Genomic DNA, 27,521 nt, shown 5'->3' on the forward strand with positions numbered 1-27,521 from the left:
GGAACAATATTTCAGTTTTCCAAAACTGAAAGAGTCTTTGCATGGATAGTGGTGATGGTTGTACAACAATGTGAATATACTTAATGCCAGTGAACTGGATGATCAGAAATGGTTAAGATGGTCAATTTCCTATTATGTGTATTTTATCACAATTAAAAATTTTTTTAAATGAACCTGTTGGGGTGGGAGATGAAAAGAAAAGCTATGGACTAGGAGAAAATGTTTACAAACCACCTATCTGACAAAAAACTCACATATAGAATGTATAAAGAATTCTTAAGAATCAAAAATAGAAAATCCAATTAGAAATGGGAAAAGATATGAATGAATACTTCTCTGAAGATGATATGTGAAGGGCAGATAAGCATACGAAAAGATTTTCAACAGCACTGTCTTCAGGGAAATGCAAATTAAGACCAAGATGAGTTATCACTGCACACTCAATAAAATGGCTAAAATTAAAAATAGTGACAATACTAAATACTGGCAAGGATGTGGAGAAACTGGTTATGTCAAAAATTGCTGGTGGGTATTAAGGAGGGCACGTGTTGTGATGAGCACTGGATGTTATATGCAACTAATGAATTGTTGAACACTACATCAAAAACTAATGATGTACTATATGTTGGCTAGTTGAACATAATAAAAAAATTTTTTTTAATTGCTTGTGGGAACGGACAAAATTTTCTGGCAGTTTGTTTAAAAACTAAAACACCATACTGCTCAGCAATCTCACTCCCAGGGTGAGAAAAATGAAAACTGTATCTACGCAAAATCCTGTACATAAATTTTCCTAACAGCTTCATTTGTGATAGCCCCAAACTGGAAACAACCAAAATGTCCTCCAATACGTGAATGGCTAAACAAACTGTGGTTTACATGGAATGGAATCCTACTTAGCCATAAAAACAATGAACTACTGATATACACAACAAACCACATTACCGCTTAGAAACACTAAGCTCCTCCCAAATGACAAAAACTTAAAGGTGGAAAACAGACAAGTGGTTGCCAGGGATTAGGGTTTGGGGAGGGGTAGCCTGAGGGAGGTCTCTATGGGGAGGAACAATTCTGATTCCTGATTGTGGTGATTATCACTGGAATCTACATGTGATAAAAATGACAGGGAACTCAGCACACAGCTTGTGCCAATGTCAATGTCCTAGTCTCAGTAATGCAGTAGAACTATGTAACATGCAGACACTGAGGGAAAGTGGGAGACAGGTACAAAGGTCGACTCTGTACTATCTTAGCAACTTCCTGTGAATCTATAATTACTTCAAAATAAAAAGTAGAAAAAAAAAGCTATGGGAGAACATCCTTGTACTGATATCTCTGGGTAACTAACTGCTTCTTTAGGATAACCCAACCGGAACAGAATTTCTGGGGTAAAGGGTCTACATATATTAGTGGTTTGATAAATTGCTCTTCTGAAAGACTGTACCAAATTACACTTGCTGACATCAGTGCCTGACAATTCTCATATGCCACACTATTGCCAACAGTGGACAATCACATTCATATTCATCTGAGCCCAGTTGATATGCAATAAAATAGTACTGGTTAATGAATATCCACCAGTGACTAGTATGATTGAGACGTTTTTCTTTATTGCTAAAATCTTATTTATTTGTGAACATGGATTTATGATTCATGTCCTTTGTTCATTTTGATTTGATGGGTTTGTCTTCATATTGCTACTTAAGAGCTACTTACATACTTGAGGATACAAACTGTTAATTTTATATACTATAACTTCTTCCCTTGTTAGTTATTCCTCATTTAAACTTATGCAAGGAAATTGTTATGTAGAATTGTATCTCTCCAAAAGATGTTGAGGTCCTAACCCCAGTACCTCAGTATGCGATTTCATTTGGAAATAGGGTTGCAATGATGTTTAGATGAGGTCATACTGGAGTAAGATGGACACAGTAAGACTGGTATCCTTACAAAAAGGGGCAATTTGAACACAGACAGGAACACAGGCAGAATGCCATGTGTGTCTGCAAGCTAAGGAACACCAAAAATTTCTGGCAAATCCCCAGAAGCTGGGAGAGAGGCCTGGAACAGATTTTCCCTCGTGGCCCTCAGAAGGAACCAACCCTGCCCACACCTTCATCTGGACTTGCAGCCCTGAGAACTGTGAGACAATTCTCTGTTGTTTAAGCCAATCAGTTTGTGGTACATTGTTATGGTGGCCCTAGAAAACTAAAACAAATTATTACATAGTTTCCAATTTAATTAAGACAAGACCATCATCTTTCCTTTATGGGTAACAATTAATTTGTAATTGTTCTGCTACTTAAAAAACACTGTTACCAGATTCTTAAAAATAATGGTGTGTTTTCCTGGTATCACGCTTCACTTTAAATTATTCAATCCTCTCAACATACATATTGATGTAGGACATAAGGAAAAATTAGTTCTAAAGAATTAACCAATGATCTCAGCACCATTTATTAATAACTCATCCTTTTTCGGGGAGCCTGGGTGGCTCAGCTGGTTAAGCGTTGGACTCTTGGTTTCAGCTCAGGCCGTGATCCCAGGGTCCTGGGATTGAGCCCCATATTGGGCTCCTTGCTCAGGAGGAGTCTGCTTGAGGATTCTCTCTCTCCCTCTCTCAAATAAATAAATAAATCTTTATTAAAAATTCAACCCTTTTCACTGGTTTAAAATGCCAGTATTCAATAGATTATATTTGTACACATCTGATTTTTTTCCTGGATGTTCTATTTTGTTGTATGATACATTAACTAACACTGGTTGCAAAATAGTTTAATTGCTATAGCATTATATTACATTTTAAAATGTGGAAATCAAATTTCACCATTACTATTAGTATTCTTACTCCTTTTCCTATCAATATTTCTTTGGCTATTCTCACTCACTTATTTGTCTAGATCAACTTGAAAATAATATTGTTGGACTTGGGAAAAGATGGCGGAGGAGTACAGTACCCTATTCCAACCAGTCTCCTGAATTGAGCTGGATATCCACCAGAGCACTCTGAACACCCACGAAATCAGCCGGAGATGTAAGAAGATATATCTGGATCTCTACAAACAGAATCTTGCAGGCAGTTGGTTGCGAGGTATGAAGCAGGGAGTCGTGATTCCGCGGGCAGATATTGGAAGATAAACAGAAGGGGGAGGGAGCAGTGGGGATCCTGCACCGCTGGTTCATGAAAGCCTCCCACGCTGTGGATGGGGCACAGACTTGCAGACTGGTAGTGGTGGGGAAAGGATATCAGGGCAGCTCCCCGGACTGAAACCTGGAGATGCAGGGCCGCACGTGCAAACTGGGGGCGGCTGGTGGTTTTAGAAGCACAAAGGGCAGAGATGTGCCCCTGTGCCCTGACCTGGAGGTGAGGACTGGGAGTACTTCTGAGGGGCGCACAACCCAGGATGCTGCAGTTTTTAGCAGCATAGACAGAAATTGAGATAGCGTGGCCTGGAGAGCTCACTGAAGAACAGACTGCGACTTCTCTGTTTGGAGGCACAGGGTTGCAAACAGTCGCTTCTGCTCTGACTCTCTGAAGAGATGAGAAAGCCACCAGCGAAAGCCGCCAGAGAACAAAAGCCCTGAAAAAACAGTTTTCACTGAGCCCATCCCCCCACAGGGGGCAGGGCAACTCTGCCAAAACAGGGTTGCCTGACTAACAGCGTGGCAGCCCCCCCCCCCCCCCCCCCGCCGAGAAGACAGGCTGGGAGAACAAGAGGCCAGCAACCCTAAGGTCTCTAGAAAACAGGTGCATCTTGCTTGGGTTCCGGTCAATAATTTGGACTCTGTACATTCCCTCAACCACCCCTCAACAAAATGACAAGAAAGAGGAACTCCCAAAATAGTTAAGACTCAGAGACTGTGACTACTGCCACAGATTTACAAATGGATACAGATGTAACCAAGATGTCATAAATGGGACGTCAGGGAAACAGTTATGAAGATGATAGCTAGAATGGAGAAATTGATTAATGGCAACATAGAGTCTGTAAGAGCAGATATGAAAGCTGAATTGGCAGAACTTAAAAATGCTATCAGTGAGATCCAATCTAATCTAGATACTCTAACAGCTAAGGTAAATGAGGTAGAAGAATGAATTAGTGATCTAGAAGACCGATTGATCGAAAAGAAGGAAAAAGAGGAGGCTTGGGAGAAACAGCTCAAAATCCATGAAAACAGAATTAGAGAAATAAGAGACACCATGAAACGTTCCAATGTCAGAATTATTGGGATCCCTGAGGGGTGGAGAGAGAGAGGACTAGAAGATGTATTTGAGCAAATCATAGCTGAGAACTTCTCTAATCTGGGGAATGAAACAAACATTTGTGTCCTAGAGGCAGAGAGGACCCCTCCCCAAATCAAGGAAAACAGACCAACGCCCCAGCATGTAATAGTAAAACTCGCAAATCACAGAACCAAGGAAACCCTCTTAAGGGTAGTTAGGGGGAAGAGATTCCTTATGTACAGAAAGGGGAACATCAGAATAATTTCAGACCTATCCACAGAGACCTGGCAAGCCAGAAAGGCCTGGCAAGATATATTCAGGGTACTAACTGAGAAGAACATGCAGCGAAGAATACTTTATCCTGCAAGGCTGTCATTTAGAAAGGATGGAGAGATGCAGAGCTTCCAAGACCGGCAGAAACTGAAAGAATATGTGACCACTAAGTGGGCCCTGCAAGAAATATTAAGGGGGGTTCTATAAAAGGAGAAAGACCCCAAGAGTGATATACAACAGAAATTTACAGAGACAATCTATAGAAACAAGGACTTCACAGGCAACACGGTGACAATAAATTTGTATCTTTCAATAATCACTCTCAACGTGAACAGCCTAAGTGCTTGCATAGAATGGCACAGGGTTGCAGACTGGATAAAAAGACAGGATCCATCCATATGCTGTCTACAAGAGACTCATTTTGAACCTAAAGGTACATCCAGACTGAAAGTGAAGGGATGGAGATCCATCTTCCATGCCAACGGACCTCAAAAGAAAGCTGGGGTAGCAATTCTTGTATCAGACAAATAGATTTTAAGCTAAAGACTGTAGCTAGAGGCACAGAAGGACACTATATCATTCTTAAAGGGTCTATCCAACAAGAAGATCTAACAATTTTAAATATCTATGCCCCCCAATATGGGAGCAGCCAACTACATAAGCCAACTGTTAACCAAAATAAAGAGTCATATTGTATTAATTGTAGGGATCTCAATACTCCACTCTCAGCAATGGACAGATCATGTAAGCAGAAAATCAACAAAGAAAAAACCTTTAATGACACACTGGTCCAGATGGACCTTATAGATATATACAGAACATTCCACCCTAAAACAACAGAATACTCATTCTTCTTTAGCACACATTGAACTTTCTCCAGAATAGACCACATACTGGATCACAAATCAGGACTCAACTGATACCAAAAGACTGAGATTATTCCCTGCATATTCTCAGACCACAATGCTTTAAAGCTGGAACTCAATCACAGGAAAAATTTGGCAGAAATTCAAACACTCGGAAGCTAAAGACCACTCTGCTCAAGAATGTTTGGGTCAACCAGGAAATCAAAGAAGAACTTAAACAATTCATGGAAACCAATGAGAATGAAAACACATCGGTCCAAAATCTATGGGATACTGCAAAGGCAGTCCCAAGGGGGAAATACATAGCCATCCAAGCCTCGCTCAAAAAAATAAAAAAATCCCGAATTCACCAACTAACTCCACACCTTAAAGAACTGGAGAAAAAGCAACAAATGATGCTTAAGCCATGCATTAGAAGAGAAATAATTAAGATCAGAGCACAGATCAATGAATTAGAAACCAGAAACTCAGGTCAGATTAATGAAACTAGAAGGTGGTTCTTTGACAGAATTAGTAAGATCGATAAACCACTGGCCAGACTTATCCAAAAGAAAAGAGAAAGGACCCAAATTAATGAAATTATGAATGAAAGGGGAGAGATCATGACTATCACCAAGGAAACAGAAACAATTATTAGAAATTATTATCAACAACTGGTAGTTTTTGATAAATTAAGCAACCTGGAAGAAATGGATGCCTTCCTGGAAACCTCTAAACTGCCAAGAGTGAAACAGGAAGGAATTGACAACCTGAATAGGCCAATAACCAGTAACAAGATTGAAGCAGTTATGAAAAAACCTCCCAAAAAACAAGAGTCCAGGGCCTGATGGATTCCCTGGGGAATTCTACCAAACATTCAAAGAAGAAATAATACCTATTCTCCCGAAGCTGTTTCAAAAAATAGAAACAGAAGGAAAGCTTCCAGACTCATTCTATGAGGCCAGCATTACCTTAATCCCCAAACCAGGCAAAGACCCCATCAAAAAGGAGAATTTCAGACCGAAATCCCTGATGAATATGGATTCCAAAATCCTCAACAAAATCCTAGCTAATAGGATCCAACAATATATTAAAAGGATCATCCACCACGACCAAGTGGGATCTATCCCTGGGATGCAAGGGTGGTTCAACATTCACAAATCAATCAGTGTGATAGAACACATTAATAGGAGAGAAAAGAACCATAGGGTCCTCTCAATTGATGCAGAAAAAGCATTTGACAAAATACAGCATCCTTTCCTGATTAAAACTCTTCAGAGTATAGGGATGGAGGGAACATTCCTCAAGTTCATAAAATCCATCTATGAAAATCCCACAACGAATATCATTCTCAATGGGGAAAAGCTGACAGCCTTTCCCTTAAGATCAGGAACATGTCAAGGATGCCCACTCTCGCCACTACTGTTCAACATAGTACTAGAAGTCTTAGCAACAGCAATCAGACAACAAAAAGAAATAAAAGGTATTCAAATTGGTAAAGAAGAAGTCAAACTCTCTCTTTTCGCAGATGACATGATACTTTATGTGGAAAACCCAAAAGACTCCACCCCCAAATTACTAGAACTCATACAGCAATTCAGTGATGTGGCAGGACAGAAAATCAATGCACGGAAATCAGTTGCTTTCCTCTACACTAACAATGTAACTGTAGAAAGGGAAATTAGGGAATCAATTCCATTTACAATAGCACCTATAACCATAAGATACTTTGGAATAAACTGAACCAAAGAGGTAAAGGATCTATACTCTAGGAATTACAGAACACTCATGTAAGAAGTTGAAGAAGACACAAAGAGATGGAAAAACATTCCATGCTCATGGATCAGAAGAATAAACATTGTTAAAATGTCTATGCTACCCAGAGCAATCTATACCTTCAATGCCATCCCGATCAAAATTCCAATGACATTTTTCAAAGTGCTGGAACAAACAATCCTAAAATTTGTATGGAATCAGAAAAGACCCCGAATCACCAAGGAAATGTTGAAAAAGAAAAACAAAGCTGGGGACATCATGCTCCCTCATTTCAAGCTATATTACAAAGCCATGATCACCATGACAGCATGATACTGGCACAAAAACAGACATATAGATCAATGGAACAAAATAGAGAGCCCAGATATGGACCCTCAACTCTATGGTCAAATAATCTTCGACAAAGCAGGAAAAAATATGCAATGGAAAAAAGACAGTCTCTTTAACAAATGGTGCTGGGAAAATTGCTGTATACAGAAGAAGGAAACTCGACCATTCTCTAACACCATACACAAAGATAAAGTGGATGAAAGACCTCAGTGTGAGACAGGAATCCATCAAAATCCTGGAGGAGAACATAGGCAGTAACCTCTTTGACATCGGCCACAGCAACTTCTTTCAAGATACATCTCCAAAGGCAAGTGAAACAAAAGCAAAAACGAACTTTTGGGACTTCATCAAGAAACACAGCAAAGAAAACAGTCAACAGAACAAAAAGGCAACCCACAGAATGGGAGAAGATATTTGCAAACACCACAGAAAAAGGGCTGATATCCAAGATGTATAAAGAACTTCTCAAACTCAACAGCCAAAAAAAACAAATAATCCAGTCAAGAAATGGGCAGAAGACATGAACAGACACTTCTCTATAGAAGACATACAAATGGCTAACAGACACATGAAAAAATCATCATCATTAGCCATCAGGGAAATTCAAATCAATACCACATTGAGATACCACCTTACACCAGTTAGAATGGCAAAAATGGACAAGGCAAGAAACAACAAATGTTGGAGAGGTTATGGAGAAAGGGGAACCCTCTTACACTCTTGGTGGGAATGCAAGTTGGTACAGCCACTTTGGAAAACAGTATGGAGGTTTCTCAAAAAATTAAAAATAGAGCTACCCTATGACCCAATATTTGCACTACGGGGTATTTACCCCAAAGACACAGATGTAGTGAAAAGAAGGGCCATATGCACCCCAATGTTCATTGCAGCAATGTCCGCAATAGCCAAACCATGGAAAGAGCCGAGATGCCCTTCAACAGATGAATGGATAAAGAAGATGTGGTCCATATATACAATGGAATATTACTCAGCCATCAGAAAGGATGAATACCCAACTTTTACATCAACATGGATGGGACTGGAGGAGATTATGCTAAGTGAAATAAGTCAAGCAGAGAAAGTCAATTATCATATGGTTTCACTTCTTTGTGGAACATAAGGAATAACATGGAGGACATTAGGAGAAGGAAGGGAAAAATGAAGGAGGGGAATCGGAGGGAGAGATGAACCATGAGAGACTATGGACTCTGAGAAACAAACAAGGTTTTAGAGGGGAGGGGGGTGGGGGGATGGGTTAGCCCGGTGATGGGTATTAAGGAAGGCACGTATTGCATGGAGCACTGGGTGCTACACAAAAACAAAGAATCATGGAACGCTACATCAAAAACTAATGATGTACTGTATGGTGACTAACATAACATAATAAAATTAAATTAAATTAAAAAATAAAAATGAAATAAATAAAAAATAAAATAAAATAATACTGTCAACTGTTCCCCTAACTCCTTTGGCACACTGATAGTAATTGCATTAACTTTATAAACTAAAACACGGAAAACTGGTAACTTTATAACATTGACTTTCCCCATTCTGGAACTTCATATCTCTCTCCAAATTTATATTTCCCTTTGTAAAGTATTATTGTTTTATTTGTATAGGTCCTGAACATTTATGGCTTCAGTCTGAAGATATGTTAAAATTAGTTTATGTTTTAGAAGATATCTCTTTTCTGACTGTATTTTGTAAATGATTATTTCTAGTGTGTACACGAGTACATAGATACACATTTATGTATGTCAATACATATATTTTTTTAATTTCATCTAAATATTTTGAAACCAGGTCACTTTATTGAGCTTATTAGTTTCAGAGTTTTCTAGCTGATTTGCTTAGATTTTTCCAAGATGGCAAATATATCGATAGCAAATAATGAGTTTTTCTCCTTCCCAATATGCAAGTCTCTCACTTCCTTTTCTTGGCTTATTACAATATCTAAAACATCCAGAACAATATAGCTAAAATAAAACAATGTAAATAAAACAAAATAAATATAAAACAATACAGAAAAATTATTCTATTTCAAGTTGCACTACGAGTATTTTTAAAAATCATGAATGTCTGTTGAAAACAAAACTTATCTATAGAGACTGGAACTGGATCAGGGTTGCCAGGATGGAGTGGTGGGAGAGGCTGGGCTGAGTGCACGAGGAGACATCTCCTGGGGAGATGGAAATGTTTTAGATCTCAATTGGGATGGTAGTTACACAGGGACACAGATCTGTCAAAAGTAACTGACCTATATGCTTAAAATTTGTGAGTTTTTATTTTATTAATTTATACCCTAATACAGTGATTTAAACAAAAATACAGAATGGGTGTTGAGTGCCTTCAAAGGTTCTACTGTGATGATAATGACGGTATTCTCCTTGGACAGATGGCTGTAATGAATTATACTACTAGTGTGTTTTCCCTCTATGTTTTATGTATTTTAAACAAATTACAACGACGATTTGATCATTGCAGAGAATGTTTAACATGTAGTTAAACATTATGAAATAAAAATGCTAACACCTGAAATGACACCACAGCAGAGGCTGCAAGCAACATTTTTTCCCTCTCAAACACTGACCAATGTAATCATACGTGTGCATGTCTGTATCATGTTATCTGCTGCTTAAAACATTTCAATGTCCTTACAGGTCTGTAAATGATCCAGCCCTACCTGTTAATTCCCTATTACTGTTGTAACAAATTATCACAAATTTCATGGCTTAAAACAACAGAAATGCATTCTCCTACAGTTCTGGAGGCCGACTCTGAAATGAGTCTTCTGGGACAAAAATCAAGGTGTCAACAGGGCCTTACTCCCTCTGGAAGCTCTAGGGAGGAATCTGTTTCTTCACCTTTTCCAGCAGGTAGAGCTACATTTCCTGCCTCTTCCTCCATCTTCAAATCCATGGCATAGCATCTTCTCTGCCTTGGCTTCCCTCACACGGCCTTTTCTTCTGAAACTTCCCTGTCCTTTGTGATGACACTGGGGCCCACCTGGCTAATCCAGGATAATCTTCCAGGTCCTTCACTTAACCACACCTGCAAAGACCCTGTCCACATAAGGAACCATGCACAGGCCCGACTGATTAGGATGTGGCTCTTCAGGGGCCACTGTCGGGCTGACTGCCCTTCACCCACCTCTCCAGGCAGCCCCCCCACCCCACCTGCACTATGCCAGCTACACTGCTCTTCTTTCAGTCTCTTGCCCATACCACACCTCCTCTTGCCACAGGCCTGGTTCACACACTGATTCACAAAGGGGAGAGACCACTATGCATAATAGAAGGAGAATTTCAGCTCCCAGGATAGTCGGGACGGGTGCCACAAGTAACAAGGCGAGGACAGTGTGAGCTACAGAGCCCTGAAAAGCTGCTCTGCTGACGGAGCATTCAAGGAGCCATTCTAGAGAACAGAGTCCTCCAACAGAGGTAGGTGCCATTGTGATTCAAATCCTCTGTCTCCTCTCCCAAACCCTCTAGGAGTCTGCATTGCTTATTACAACTTGTATGTGAATGTGTGGAGCCAGGCTCGGGGACACAGAGCAGACCTGACACTGGGTTAGAGGAGAAACTGAGGGCACATGGGGCTGGGCCTGGCTCTTGCCAGAGTCCAGCTGGGTCTGGAAAAACAGAATGGCAGACTGGGAGGAGTGACCAGGTGGAGCATCGTGATAGAACAGAACCTCATGACACTCATTTTTCCAGAGTCCAACCCACCGGCTAACAAGCTATGAGGGGAGCTTGGGAGGTGCCCATGGGTCCATCCCTGGGGGGCAGCTGGCCCAGACACTCAGATATCTACTTACAGCTGTGGAGAGTCGTGATGCCAGCGTCATTTCCAGGTTCCCCTTCAGGCCCACCAGGGGCGGCACCAACGTCAATAGGTCTTTAACCTCTACAAACACGGGCCAGTGCTGGTGAGGAAAGAATAAGGAGATCAATTCAAATACACATATTGGCACATCTTCAAAACTTCTTGAAAGAAGTTGTGGCAAAAACAATGGATCATGGAACATTACATCAAAAAGTAATGATGTAATGTATGGTGATTAACATAACAATAAAAAATTTAAAGAGAAGTTGTGGCAAGTTACTTCTCATGAGTAAGACTAAGTAGTTTCTTAAATGGCTTTAAATTAAACATAGAATAAGGAAGCCATGAAATTTTCTGAATACTATTCAGTGAACAGCACTAGTGGCCTCAGGAGAATTCCTTTCTTTCTCTGGCCTTCAGCAGCTGGGAAAACTGGGGGGCAAGCTGGGGTCCGAGGCCAACTGGCTGGGTCCAGTCTGCAAACACGCTGTATCCAGTGTGGTCCATGTGTTTGTAGCAACAGGAACGAGTCACCGATTTCAAAGCTGGGAGATTCCTCATGAATGGGAGCACTGGCAAGACCAGCTGGGACTGAGGAATGGCACTGCTCTACCAGGGACAGTGATTCCCAGGTGGCCCCAAGACACCACGGCCAAGTGGCCCCAGAGCATCACATGCGGACTCTGGATTTGTCAAAACAGACAGAATATGTCTCTATCCAGGTCTCTATCAAATGTAAAAAATTAAAAATAAAAAAAAAGGGCCCCTGGGTGGCTCAGTTGGTTAAGCAACTGCCTTTGGCTCAGGTCATGATCCCAGGGTCCTGGGATCAAGCCCTGAGTCGGGCTCCCTGCTCAGCGGGGAGCCTGCTTCTCCCTCCGCCCCTCCCCACCTCGTGCTCTCTCTCCTTCTTCTCTCTCACTCACTCTCTCTCTATCTCAAATAAAGATAAAATAAAAAAGAATGAAAGGGGCACATACATTAAGAAAACTGGAAGAGAAAAAACTTGTTTGTGAAGTGAAAATGATTCCTACCTGTTTATATGCAATTATATTGCCTGTGCACCCCTCCACCAATTTTCAATACCCTATCTGTTCCCACTGACTTAATTTACCTCTCTGGCCCCTATAGATACATGTGATCCCTACACTAAAGGCTCCTCTTGGTTTTAAAATTCTAGACCTAAAACATCCTCCTACTTTGTCAGCTAAGAGACAGGAGGCCTGGCGTCTTGGTCCCTGTTCCCTGAAACTGAAGATGTATGAACCCACTTACTGTAGGAGCCCAGAAGGGTCATCTAAAGCATCCCAACAAAACAGCTTACAGGGCCTGAAGTGAAAAGGGTCAGGCCTCCTTCAGGGTCTTCGATGGAGAAAGAGCACCCATGGCTGATGGCTCCCTTTTTCCTTTTACCTTATCTGCAAAGCTGGGGCATTCAGAATCCATTCCCAGCTCTGATGGAGTTAGGAGTCTGCCCTCCCCTGAAAGTTCAGAAGAAAACTGTGTCACCAGGCAAGGAGGTGCTCCCACCATCAGCAGCCTCCTGCAGCTCCTGGTCTTCCAGAAGCACCCAGCCCCAGTCCCCTGTGCAGCTGTCCTATCAGTGCACCACATCCCATCCAGAGAGGTCAGTCTGCCATCCAGTTCCTGACAGGGCCCTCCTCCCTGGGCTCTGGCCTCCCCTGAGGCTGGCCACCTCCTCCCACCTCCCCAGCAAGCTGGCCTGCTCCCGAGCACTTTCTTTTCAGCTGACACACAAGTCCGAGTACCCACTGACTCAAGAGTAAACCCCCGGCTTTCTCAGCATCCCCTGCCACAGAGGGCTCACCAACACCCAAACAACTCCTCTGTACTCAGCATACAACTTGAGCAGAGCAGACAGATCCCCTCACTGCCTGTCCAGCACCCTGACCCCATGACCATGGCCGCTTGCCATTCCTCACTCCTTGCAAATGTCATTCACCTATATCTCTGCACACACTGATCCCTTTGCTTGGAATGTTTGCTATTTCTCACGTCATCCTAGAAGCTATTATATTATCCTTTAAGGTCCAACTCCAGCTGTCCTGCTAACTACAGATTCTTTGATCCCTCTAGGAAGAAAGAATTGTTCCCTACTTCTTCACAGACAAACGTCTGCTCACTGCCTCCGCTCCGATACTTGTTTGTGGGATGATCAGATGAGTGCCTGCCTCGCCCGCTAGGCTACAAATGCCAGGAAGGCAGGGATAGGCCTGCTTCTGCTCACCGCTGCACCCCCAGAGCCCCAGAGCAGCTGGTACAGACTTCAACACAATATGCTGAGCGAATAAATGAGGAATCAGATGAATGAATGAATGCATCTCACCTACTCTGAGCACGGCTACATCCTAATTCATGTCTGATTCAGTGCAGAAAGACCACATACACAATTAAAACCCCTGTCATTGCCTCTGGGTGCACCCCAATAAGGTCTGAAGAACACATGTGACCTGATAATAGAGGCTTCCTCCACGAATAAACTGAGATTGAGGGCTTAACCTCAACTGCGATACTTACTTTATAAAAAAAGAGAAACATTTATACCTTCCTTCCTTGTGTAACTGAAAGATAATTCTTTGAAAAACAAAAACAAAAACAACGAACTGATACTCTGACCACTTACTGGGCCTCAATCCCTGGGCCCAACGATAGACTGAACCCAGACCCCATAAACAGAGAACATACCTCTGGCCCCAAATCTAGAGGAGGTAAAGCCAGGACCAGACCAGTGCCCTTGGGGCCAGCCCACTGTGCCAGGCACAGCCACGAGGCACACCTGCCAGGTGGTCATCCTTGCTGCAGGCTCATAAGACCCGAGGCCCCAGCATGAGGCAGCCTGGGAACAGATGGAGCCAGGTCACCCTCCTGTGTTGTGGGACTACCCTGTGGAATGGTGCTGGCAAGGCTGCCCCCTGCACCGCTGAGCGGCGGTGAGCAGGGAGGTAGTGGTGCACACGCAGGAGCCATGCAAACCTGAGTGCCCTTGAACTTCACCACAGCCAGGAGGTACTGCATGTTTGCAAATGGGAAGAAGGAATGAGTTGTATCTTCCAGGGCTGTTTTCTGTTTCTCCCAGCTGCCAGGCCTGCCAAAGCTGGATGGCTCAAGGCCTGGATTTGCAAACAGCCTTCCCCCGGTATGCTCTGGGCCTGCCTCCCAAGACACCCCTTTTGCTGCATGCTAGCCTCCCAGATGGCACCTTAACACAGAGGTCCAGAAAGGTGTTCTGCCCTCTGGTAGACTTCCTCCTGGACTGGTCTTCTGCACCACCACCGCTAATGGTCAGGCACAATCCTGAGCCCGTCTTCCCCCCACATGCCACCAAATCTTCTGGACTCTGCCAAGATCCCCCAGCTGATTGATCAACACTCTCCCAGGCTGCAGCACCTAAGGGATATGCAGTGTAGTGGAGGGGCTCAAACTCATGCTCCATGAGGAGGTCATGGAAGGTCAAAAAGGAGAGACCCAGGGCAGAGTGTTTCTCCCCAGTATCCCCAGGAGTGTCTTAGGGAAGGGGTGAGAGACTACTACAAAAGCCCAAGGGGTGAAGCTCTGAGGTGGGAGAGATGGGTATATAGGTTGCAAGCCCCACAAATGGATGCTTTCTAACAGTACTGGCCAGTACACAATGGGCTGCTCTAGCCCCAGGAGGGGTGAGTGTGCCATCCACTGAGCCGTGCAAGCAGAAGCCAATTAGGAAACATCATGAGCCTCATCCAGAGACTGGGGGACAGGGTGGGTGCTGATCACCCCTCTCCAACTCAGACAGGTGCACAGGGAAGGCTGAGCAGCCATCAGGAAGGAGATGTGGGGTCCAACTGAGGAAGGCACACACTAGCTAGGATGTCCCCATGGGCTGCAAAACTAAATTTAAATTTAATTTCACTGACTAAAAAGCATATCATATAGTATGATCCCATACGTTCTTGACAGATACACACCACAATGTTAACTGAGATTATGGGCACCCTCTCTTCTTCACTTATGTATATTGTCTAGAATTACAGACTAATTCTATAAAAACGTTTAGGCAGACAAAGCAAACCCTCAATGATTCAAACAGCATTACCTGAGCATAAACAGACCAGGAGAAGTGAATGCTGGAGTGTGTGCTCTTGCTCAAGGGCCTCCCCGCAAATGCCTCCACCTAAGAGAGACCACTGCATCCCGCGCCGCCTGGACCCCAGCCCGGGCTCTGGACAGAGATTCTGGGGACTGGAGGGAACAGTTCCCATCACCCTCAGGGCCACAACATGAGGCATACTCAGGCGCCCATCCTCACAACCCTGTGAGGTAGGTGCATTCATTAACCCTGTCTGTAGGTGGGGAAGCTGATGCAGGGGAGGCTAATGAATTCCCTCATGTAGTGAGCGAATGGCAAAGAGTCTGAACCCCTCCAGATCCTACCTGATGAGCCTGCATTCCCCGGAAGGAAAATGGTTTGAGCAGGCTAACATGGTTCATGTAGGCTGACCTTGGAGAGGGTCATCAGAAGCTTCTATGGATCTCAGACCTGAGGCTTCTGGAGGGACCTCCGGCTGGCACCACTGAGCCCGGGACTCCTGGGCATCAGGCCAGGCTCAGGGCTCTCCCAACCTATCTGTGATGCCCAGGGAGCCTGGCTCCCCTCTCCCTCCACCCAGGGCCCCATGCTGGTTATCACATGCCCAGTACGCACTTGGATGATGTTCATCACCAGGCCGGCTGTCAACATGCCCAAGCCTGAGAGTAGAATGGGCACCACGATCTGGCAAATGATAGTGAAGACAGTCTCAGGGAAGACCCCGTGGGGGGACTGAGTAAGCTCACAGCTGAAGCCTCGCAGCTTCTTGTCCTGGAAGCGAAACTCCAGATTCAGCTGGGTGACCACCATGGTCAGGCTGCCAACCACATGCACAGGAGCAAGACGTCCAAGTCTGTCCTCTGTCCTCCTCACCCACACCAGGATACGTTTCCTAAGAGGTCCACACAGGTAATGTTGCCAGTGCCCTGAGCTGCTGGAAGGCTCCCCGACTGCCCGTCAGCCAAGGGTGACAGCAAGCAAGAAACAAAGGCCAGTGTGACTCAGAGCCTCATTTGGGGCCTCGGCGAGCTCCTGCTGTCCGTCCACTCCCTGCAGATCAGGTTCTCCTCTGAGAGTGGCTGCTATGTCAGCTGGGACCTCCCTCAGCGGGACTGTCATGAGGAGACTCACAGTCTCTCCCAGTGACCTTGACAGCATCCAGCCCACACTGGCTTGGGCTGGACCCAGGGAGACAGAGCCGCATGAGGCCTGGCCTTGGTGAGGGCTACAAAGAATCCTGCCCGCCTCTGCTTATGCACCCCAGGCTGCTTCTACTCTCGGCAGAGAAGGGCCTGGAGAAATCTCAGCATAAAGGACCCACTCCTACAGGCCCCTGAGGAGTTCATTCCTCAAGGTTGAGAGGGCTGCAGGTACCCAAGAAAGAAGCCATGTCCTATGATTGCCTTGACTTCAGAGTCCAAAGGCTCATGGCCATATGAAGAAGCTGTGTTCACAGAGGAAATGCAGCCCTGTTCTCTCTCAAGGGCCCAGAAGGCTTATAAACATGTTTCCAAAGGGACCCCACCACTCTCATCCACTACAAAGGTTAGACCAACCCTGATAGCCTGCTGACTGCCCCAACCCAGAGAGTTGGCTGGGACGTTACCTTTGACTGCCTGTGATTCTATTGTTGGGTGTGCCCTATGCATTCCACAGGTACCAGGGACAGAATGGCAGGCCTGAGGGCTGACTGGAACAAGGATCAAGGCCACAACCAAAAGAAGCCCAAGGTCAGAAGCACACTTACCTACGGACCCAAGAGGACTTAACCTGGACCAGGCCCTTAATCTGGGCCTCAACTTCTGCTCCTGTTCCTTTCAGGCAACTTAGCTGGTTCCCCTCTATTGGACAGTCTATCCCACACTCAGGTCCCATCCCCTTAGCCTGGAGTTCATGGTCCTCACCAATCTAGATCCTACTGACTTCCTCAAGCCCATCCACCTCCTCACCAACTCCAGCCAAACTTCTCCAAAAAATATCTCCCTCAAGCCCCAGATATTCCTCTCTCTGCATCTGTCCTCACATAATTCATTTACTCATTCATTCAACAGATATTTTTAAGCCTCTCCTTGGAGCCAGATATAATGAGCTCTACCCTTCTTGGACATTCATCCCTTTGATCTGTGACTGCTGGCCCAGTAGAACACAGTGGAAGAGACACCATGCCAGTCTGGTTCTTGAGAAACTAAGTCTCCACTTCCCATCTCCTGAGATGCTCATGCTTGAAACCCAGATACCACACTGTGAGAAGCCCAAGTGGTCACACAGAGAGGCCCCCTATGGGTGTTCCAGCTGTGATTCCAGGCGACAGCCAGCAGCAACTGTCATGTCATGTAAGTGAGCTACTCTGCATTGCGTATGATGTGTAGCAAGCCACAGCAGCAGGTGCTGCAATGGAGCAGACACCCATTCTCATGGAGCCCTACCCAAACTGCAGATTCATGATCAAACTGAACGACTGGCTTGATACAAGTCACCGAATTTGGGTGTGGTGTGCTGCACAGCAATAGGTAACAGGGACATCTGGGGAGCCTCATCCCCACTCTCTACTTTTCTCATCTCAGATAAACTAACAACTATCAAGCCTCCCCTGAGCTGTCAGACTCCGTGTAACCCCCATGTAACTCGATCAGTCTTCCATGATCACTCCTTCCCACCCCTCTCCCTAGCCTTCTGCTTCAATGAATGGTTCTGCCAGAAACCCAAAACCCACTCTGATTACCCATCCCCTGACCACCTCAACCCCACATCCAATCTGCTTGTCCCCACGTCTCTCCCATGTCTGTCCCCTCCTCTCCAGCTCATGGACACTACCTTCACCAGGGCCCTTACTACCTCCTAACCCATCTGTCCACCAGAAGTAATATGCTCTTCACATTACATTTTATATTACATCTCCGAGTCACTTGCTTGCCCAAATATCCTCATTAGCTGTCAACTCATTACCGGAAAAAGTTGAGATTCTGTGGCCAGACATTCAAGGTCCCTCACAATTTGGGGGGGAAAAGCATCCATTTGAGCCCTCTCTTTCTAGAACATGGTCATACACTGCACAGCCTAGAAGGAACTTCCCGGGACCCTCACATGGGCCATGCCTATGTTCACAATACTCCTTCTGCAGGTTCTACACACTGCTCAGGCCAAACTCTTGTCAAACCTCAGGGCCAACTAAAGTATCTTCTCATCTCTGAGGCCATCCCAGTTTCCTGGCCAGAGCCTAACGTCTTCCCCAGAATTCCCAAGCTCTTTTTCTGAACCTCTCTGAAGGCAAGCCCACATCTGCCCAGGGGCAGCATGAAATGCACACACATTGACTCTCCCCTCCTGGAGTGCGCTCCTCTTGAGACTGGAATCTGGCTGACTCACTGCTGCAACTTCAGAGCAGGGGAAGCATTCATTCATTTACTCCAGAAATTAGTACCGAGGGGCTAATATTTGCCAGACTCTTGGTCTAAGTGTCATGGTACATGTTAGCTGAAAGACACATGCTTTCCACATGCCTTCCAGTGTGGCAGCCAAACATAAAAATGAAAATGTAATTATGACCTGTGATAAGTGCTCTGAAGGAAACCCAAGGAATGGGAGCAGAGATGAGGATCAACCAACCACACATAGCACTGAGACCTGGAAGTGAATGAATAAATGAACAAATGAAAGAGCTTCACTCCCTTGTGTAGCCATCTGTGCTTCTCAATGCCCTTTCACGCTGAATCATTTCATGTTCAATCCATCACCAAACTCGCAAAAATATCTCTAGGATGTTCACCAAGAAGTACAACCTTCTGTTTTTGCAAATGAGAAATCGAAGGCCCAACAGGCACATGAAAAAATGCTCCACCCCCATCACTAGCCATCAGGGAAATACAAATCAAAACCACACTGAGATACCACCTTACACTAGTCAGAATGGCTAAAATTAACAAGACAGGGAACAACAGATGTTGGCAAAGATGCAGAGAAAGGGGAACCCTCTTACATTGTTGGTGGGAATGCAAGCTGGTGCAGCCACTCTGGAAAACAGTATGGAGGTTCCTCAAGATGTTAAAAATAGAGCTACCCTACAACCCAGCAACTGCACTACTGGGTATTTACCCCAAAGATACAGATGAAGTGAAAAGAAGAGGCACATGCACCCCAATGTTCATAGCAGCAATGTCCACAATAGCCAAACTGTGGAAGGAGCTGAGATGCCCTTCAACAGATGAATGGATAAAGAACATGTTGTTCCTATATACAATGGAATATTACTCAGCCGTCAGAAAGGATGAATACCCAACATTTGCAACGACATGGATGGAACTGGAGGGTATAACGCTAAGTGAAATAAGTCAGAGAAAGACAATTATCATATGGTTTCACTCATATGTGGAACATAAGGAATAGTGCAGAGGACCATAGGCAAAGGGAAGGAAAACTGAATGGGAAGAAATCAAAGAGGGAGACAAACCATGAGAGACTCTGGACTCCGGGAACCAAACAGGGTTACAGAAGGGAGGGGCGTTGGGGGATGGGGTACCCGAGTGATGAATATTAAGGAGGGCACGTGTCGTGATGAGCACTGGGTGTTATACGCAACTAATGAATCATTGAACACTACATCAAAAACTAGTATGTTGGCTAATTGAATTTAAATTAAGAGAAAGAGAAGAAAGAAAGAAAGAGAGAGAGAGAGAGAAAGAGAGAAAGAAAGAAAGAAAGAAAGAAAGAAAGAAAGAAAGAGAAGAAAGAAAGAAAGAAAGAAAGAAAGAAAGAAAGAAAGAAAGAAAGAAAGAAAGAAAGAAAGAAAGAAAAAAGAAAGAAAGAAAGAAAGAAATCGAAGGCCCTGAGAGGGTTTGCCCAAGATCATCACACATGTCAGTATCAGAGGCGGGATTGAGACCCTGACTCCCGGTGCAGACCGCCTCCACCATCCTCCCTGCAGTCCACTCCTCATCCTTCCCCCATCTACTGCTGCCCGCCATCAGTCCCTGTATTCAAACAAGAGTCTAAACCAGCAGAAGGCAGAAATAAATGGCATGTTTTTGAGAAAGAAGTTGCGGAAGTTAATTGGTTTACAACAGAACCACTTGGAGCTGGCCTGGTTTCTCTGGACACTGATCACACTGCTCCCACGGCACCCAGCTGGAGGGGCCCCCAACAAGTGATCACTTTCTTCTGATTTCAGCAACCCCTGCGATTTCTTTATAGTTCTGAATTTGGTCAAACATCCTAATACAATGTATAATTATACACAGTGGGCCCCTGAACCATTCTCATCAGTACAGAAGGTATGGAAACAGACAATGATTTACATAATTTCACACAGAAAGAGATTCCTAATTAAGCAAGTTCTTAATCATTACAAAAATGTTTCTCATTTCTGTTTAAAAAAATCAAATGAGAAATTAACATAAATGCACACACACAGAGCAGTGAACACAAGCAGTAAAAGGTCAGAAGGATATACACCAAGATGCTAAAAGTGGCTACTTTTGAATGGTAGAATTAAAAGTGAGCTTTATTTTATAATTTTCTGTATATTCTACTGTGATTACTTGCTTTCATAACCATCGAAACATAAATTGTCACCAAAAATAAATAAAAGATATCATTACATGAAAAAAATTACTTTCCTGTGCTATTTGAGAACAAAATCTGTCAACATGGTTTATTGGGTCATAATCCAGAAAATCAGGAATGTGATTTTAAAAACAGTTCAGTAGCATAGTAGAAAATCTCAGAGAGCTTGAACTAGATTCTGGGGCTGCGCTGGGCAGCAGGGTAGAATCTGGGTCAAGGATGAGGTGGTTTCCGGGGTGACCCTGAATAAGTCCCTGCCCCTGTGTGGGCCTCTAACTTCTAATCATGAGGGGTGGGACAGCATCAGTGGTTTTCAGTCTATTCTACCATCAGAATGACCTGAAACGTGCAGCCCAGACCCAGGCACGGACCAATGAATCAGGTTCCCCAGGCCTACAGCATGAATCCCTCATCTATTCTAACCCCCTCAATTTTTAGGGGGTGTGTATTTGTAGGACAATTAGGAGGGCCTGCAGAGGGTGGCAGAGGGCTTTGGAATGCACACCACCGTTCCTAGCTTTCCTTTCTGATTCTTCAGTGGGAACTGGTTATCTTCCCTGCAGCACACCTTCCAAATGGCCTCTTACTCCTTTCACGGTCACCTTGAGCCTGGGCTGGTTCTGAGCCACAGGGTCATGCTTAAAAGACCTGAATTCTTCCCCATCCTGTTAAGGTCTCAGAGATCAAGCCGATTACATTTTCAATAACAGGAGGGGTTCTCCTTTATTTCCTGCTTCTTATGTGGCTGGCAGAACCCCACCCACAGGTGAACACGTGGATCTAGAGCACGTCCTCCCACCCAGGGCCAGCCGTTCTCACACACGGTTTCTCTAGGCAGCTCCCTCATGTCACTCGGGCCTCACTCCAGCCTCTAGTCCTCAAGCCTCTTCCGGCCTCCCCCTCTGAGGCTGAGGCACAGCTGGCCTGCTTGTCTTCAGAGCCCTTTCTGCTGTCTAACACTGACTTAGGCATCTGCTGTCTGTCCCTCCCTGCTTGACTATGATGCCGTGAGAGTGGGGCCTGGCTGCTGGGTCCTCCATAGTGTCCAGGACAGTGCTGCTCTGTCTGTCTGTCTGTCTGTCTCTCTCTCACACACACACACGTGTTGCATGAATGAGTGAACAAATGAACAAATCAATCATAGAAACAAAGAGAAAAAGAAACCCAATCAGCCTTCTATAGGTTGAGTGGTGTAAGGCCTAAAATCATTATGATTTGCTGCCTTGACATCGGGTGAAACCAGGAGGGCAGCAAATGGTCTAACTGTAACTTCCCTTCCCTACTCTACTCCAACAGACAAGGTCCTCTGGTCAAGCAACTCTCCTTATCAAGGGGACCAGGCACAGTTCCTGCTTATTCCCGAGTAGGGGGTTTTAGTTCTGGCTAGCCCACAGTTTGCCATGGGAACCAGGGGCACCTTATCGTATTGTTACTACAAAGCCTGCCTCCTGAAGCTCCTGGCGGTTCACTCTGCTCCCCAGCGCAACCCTGTGTGTCTCTGGGTGGTAGGCAGTGTCCTCCTCCCCCAGGCTATGAGTATACGTGACTGATAAACCCAGTAATTTCCTTTGTTCAGTGTTGGGGTTGCCATGTGTTTGGGCCATCTCCATAATGCTAGGGTGGGAAACCCTCTCTCACCAATGGAGTGAGGAGGAGGTGATTCCAACAGTTGGCATCATAAATAGGACAGCCCAATCCTGGTCAGCTTTCACCAGTTGCTCTTTGCTAACTAGCTGCTGACACGGCCAGGGCTGCCTGGGATGGACCCGCGAACTGCTGGCCAGCTTGTATGTTAGCCTGCTCCGTGTTCCACTCACTGTCTCTCCTGGGCACGGCCGTCTCTTCCTGTCACCAAGTCAAGGACTACTGCCAACTGGCCATGTCCTGGCAGGAGGTGCCTTTGGGCGGGGGTGGGGGGAGGTAGGTGCAAGTGCTCTATGACACTCCTGTCACCTAGTCTGACATATAAATTAAATTGCAAAAATGAGACCCCATGAAACACCCCCCTCTGCTGAGCTAAAATAGTTAACACAGTCCAATGTAAACTAACACAGGGTCTTCAAGGATTGAAATGGATCATACAAGACCTACTTGGAGAAGGAGTGATTACCCCCATTGCTTCTGCTTTTAAAGGTCCAATTTGGCCTGTTCTTAAACCTGGAAAGAATATAAGGTGCCTCAGAGTGCATGACCATAACCTTAATGCTCTGGTTCCATCCAGAGACCCCCGTCCAATGTTACTGAGATCACTGACTCCACCCAATCAGCAACCGTTAAGTATTTTGCTACTATAGATTGGGCTAATGTGTTCTGTTCAGTGCCTATTTCAACAGCCTCTTAGGTGCAGTTAACCTTCAACTCAGAATAGACACGGTAGACTTTTCCAGGCTACTCACAGGGTACCTCGCCAGCTCTGTTATGCACAATCTTTGCAGACAACATCTTAACTGCTTGCACCCTTCTCGAGGAGCACAGGTCTGATATTACATTATGATGTCTTCCTCCAGGGAGACTCAAGTGACACATTCATTAAGGACATCCAAATACTCAGAAAGGAGTTCATAAAGAGAGAATGGCCATGACTCCACATGTAGGAGGCAAAGCCAGCCACCTTGGCAGATTCATGAAAATTATTTTGGTAAATCCAGAGCAACTCCATCCTTGACACTGTCAGAAAATAGCTACTGATCTCTCAGCACACACACTGTTAATATAAGCCCAACATCTTTTTTTTTTTAAAGATTTTATTTATTTATTTGAGAGAGAGAATGAGATAGAGCATGAGAGGGGGGAGGGTCAGAGGGAGAAGCAGACTCCCTGCTGAGCAGGGAGCCTGATGCAGGACTCGATTCCAGGACTCCAGGATCATGACCTGAGCCAAAGGCAGTCGCCTAACCAACTGAGCCACCCAGGCGCCCCAAGCCCAACATCTTTTAATCCTTTTTGGATCCAGAGGCAACACAGTGCTCATCTACACATTTTACTTATGCCCATTTATGCTGTCACTTGCAAAGACACCTGCCTTGAATGGACACCTCCAACAAAAGGCCCTAGAATCTGTCCAAATTAAAGTCAACAGGCATGGGGCACCTGAGTGGCTTAGTCAGTTAAGCGTTTGCCTTTGGCTCAGGTCATGATCTTGGGGTCCTCGGATGGAGCCCTGCATTGGGCTCTCTGCTCAGTGGGGAGTCTGCTTCTCCTTCTTCCTCTCTCTCTGTGCTCTTTCTCTCTCTCTCAAATAAATAAAATCTTTAAAAAAAAATAAAGTCAAGAGGCATTCCCATCAGTGCCCTCAAATACTCTTTCACTGAAAAAGCTTTAGCAACCTCTTATGCTTCCTGGTCTCTAGACCATATATCCATAATGGACACACAGTGCCCAAGGCCTTCAGATGCAAGAAAATACCTTCCTTGCCTACACAATACACCAACCAAGCAGCAACTGCTGGCCACACACTGGGCTCTCCTGGAAAGAGAGGCTTTCACAGACCCTGGCCTGTGACCCTCCATACTCAGCTGCCCATTGAGCCTTGGGAGGCATAGCTATTGAGGCCTCCTCAATGCAGGATAGAATCAAACCTGGGACCCCTGGCATATGCCACCTCCAGGAAGAGGTCTCCCCTGTTCTTCCTCAGTCCCTTGTCGAATGCCTCAGTCCCTTGTCACCACTCCCCTGGTCCCCTTGGCTGTGTAGGGAGCCCCCACGACATCAACTGAACATACAGCAATGGCATCTGTATACTTTATGGGTGGTATGACCACTGTACCATGTGACGGGGCTCAGTGGAATGTTTATGTCCTTAACGAAGGACACAACCCACCCCACAGTCAGCAGAAGTCCGAAACTTTAGACTGCCATTTAGCACTGGGTGCCCTGGCCAGCAAATGTCTCCATCTGCACCTTTCACAAATTCCTGGGCCACTGCCTAACTTGTTCCTTTCAGGGTAAGGAAGAACTTGGGACACTCTTGTCTCTGAGACACCCCAAGTATAGGTCAAAGTCATAGATGTCTCCACATACAAGGCCATATACAAGGCCATATATAGTAAGGCCACATACAAGGCCTCACTAGGACACTGCTTGTCCTCCTTGGTGTTCCAACATTACCGACCACGGCCAGGCCCTCCTGGGTATATAGGATACACAATGCTGGCTCTACAGGAAGGACTCAGTAAACTCCCACCTCCCCTGCAGCCAGTGGAATTGAGAGGCACATTGTTCTTTTCAAAAAACTCCTATTTAAGGTACAAGGTAGCAAATGAGCCCCACTGGGGGTGGGAGGTTGATTAATCTGGCATTGATTTTAATCTGGATTCATGCTCCTGGGGATACATGCTCCCTGCACCCCCAAAACAGGCCCCTCCATTGCCTTTATGGGCGGTAATGGAGAACCCCTATAAGTTCACCCTCTCCCTTCAGGTCAAGAGGCTGCTTCACTTGCTCGGGAGGCACTTTGCCTGCTCCCTAGAAGTCCCAGTCACCTCCAAGGTTTAAGCTGGTGTCAAGGCATCCCAGGATCAATGTGGTGTGAGGCCTAAAACTAGCAGTATGATGTGCTACTGTGACGTGGGGGCAAAGCAGGATGGTCCTGAGTAGCCTACCCACAGGTTCCACCCCGCTATTCTCACAGCCTTTCTTATCATAGGGATGGTGCCTTCTTATCCCTGAGTAGTGGACTCTACTTCCCTGCCGTCCTGTGACCATGCCAGTCACACCCTCCTGCAGAAACCAGGGGCTCCCCCACTCTTTTGATACCACACAGTGCCTCCCACAGCCCCTGCAGGTTCACTCTGCTCCTAAGCACTCCCTACTGAGGGCCCTGCACAGCATCTGCTGGCCCCTCTCAGGCTAGGAGTCCCTGTGATTCATAACCTGTGGTATTTCTCAACATTCCAGGGCTGGGTGCCCTATGTTCGACCACCTCCATAACCCTAGGATGGGAATCTTCCCTCACCAAGGGGAGGCAACAGGCTAGCCTCAGCCCCTGTGACACTCAGTCCAGGCTCCAGTCCCTTCCCTCACAGAACTCTCCACCCCCTTGCTTCTCCCTTCCCGCCAGCCCCTTGCCCTCCTGCCTTTCTAGGTTGCTCCGAGTGTCTCTGCTAAGGCACCATCCCTGCCAGACCCTCCCTCCTCTTTACCCCCACCCACTTCCATGGGGCCCAAGGTTCCTGACCACTCTGCAGAGACCACCAGTTTGAACTTTTGCTATATGTAATGCAAAGAGATCAGACTCATCACAAAGAATGGGGTTCTTTCTTCTTCATATGAACATATTCCCAAACCCTGTAATATGCTGCCCTGTGTGGGTACCCAAGGGGCTGGAAAGCTATAAGAGAGGCAGCTTCTGTTTCTAAGGAGGACACGGACTCAGAGCCTTAAAAGAAACAGTATTAATCTCACTACATTAAAAAAAAAAATACATGCAGGGCCAGAAGCAAAGTCAAAAGATAAACAGAAAAATGAGAAACATATTTGTAATCCATATCACAATTAAAGGGCCAATTTCCCTATATATAAAGAACGCTTAGGTATCAATAAGAAAAAGGATAACCACTCCATAAAAATATGGGCAAAAAATAGAAGCAAATATCCAAAGATATTCAACTTCGTTAATGTAAGAAATGCAAATTACACCACAAGGGACCTCGACAATGGCCCCTGATACCCTGTGTAGACACTTGGTGTAATCCCCTCCCCTTGAACACAGGCTGACCTTAGTGACTTGCCTCTAGCCAAAAGAGGAAAAATGTTCTTCCGTGGTGAGTTTATAAAAGGCAGTGGTTTGTGTCTTGCTAACAGACCGTTTCCTTCTCGGACCTCACGCATTGATGAAGCTGCCATGTTGGACACGTCCAGCAGGGAAAGTCCTGAAGGTGGCCTCTGGGCAACAGGCAGTGAGGAACTGAGGCCCTGAGTCTGACAACCTGCCAGGAGCTGAATCCCTCCACTGGGGGAGGGTGAGCCCACTGGGAAGAAGCCACGGCTGTGGCCTAACATCTTGACTGCTGAGAGGCCGGGAAACAGGAAAACCAGCTAACCTGGATTCTTGCCACAGCACCCAGGAGATAACATGTGAGTGCTATTTTAAGCTGCTAAATTTTGGGATGATGTGTTACATATAATAGAAACTAATAGAGTGTACAATGAAATGCAATTTTCCATCTATCGGATTGTTAAAGATCAAAGGATTTGATAATAAACTATGTTGCCAAGTGCTGGAAAACAGGCATTCTCCTTTGGTGGTGGAGGGATATTGAGGTATGTTCCTTCTATCCCTACACTTTGAAGAGTTTTAATCAAGAAAGATGTTGTATTTTGTCATAAGCTTTTTCTGCATCAATTGAGAGGATCATATTTTCAATTTTCTTTTATTGACAGGCTCTATCACGTTGATTTGCGAATGTTGAACCACCTTTGCATTCCAGGAATAAAACGCACCTGGTAGGGGTGAATAATTCTTTTAATGTACTGTTGGATCCTATTGGCTAGGATCTTGGTGAGTATTTTTGCATCCATGTTCATCAGGGATATTGGTCTGTAATCCTTCCTTTTGATGGGGCCTTTGCCTGGTTTTGGGATCAGGGTAATGCTGGCTTCATAG

The 27,521-nt window shown here is 45.2% G+C and overlaps 1 protein-coding gene across 5 annotated transcripts in view; it reads right to left on the reverse strand.

The window, feature by feature from the left end:
• LOC114207760 (solute carrier family 41 member 3) overlaps positions 1-27,521 on the reverse strand; it is a 93,935-nt gene that overhangs the window by 50,748 nt on the left and 15,666 nt on the right. For 4 of the 5 annotated variants that reach the window (XM_088026878.1, XM_088026879.1, XM_028101779.2 and 1 more), the window contains exon 3: positions 11,267-11,374. In XM_088026878.1, coding sequence (XP_087883004.1) covers positions 11,267-11,374 — 108 coding nt within the window. Of the gene's footprint in view, positions 1-11,266; positions 11,375-15,973; positions 16,200-27,521 lie in introns of those variants that run through there. The other variant, XM_088026880.1, reaches the window with a different exon arrangement.

Source organism: Eumetopias jubatus, unplaced genomic scaffold, assembly GCF_037043125.1.
Source record: "Eumetopias jubatus isolate StellerSeaLion01/CBP00866 unplaced genomic scaffold, mEumJub1_p1.0 scaffold_1, whole genome shotgun sequence".
Classification (NCBI taxonomy): Eukaryota; Metazoa; Chordata; class Mammalia; order Carnivora; family Otariidae; genus Eumetopias; species Eumetopias jubatus.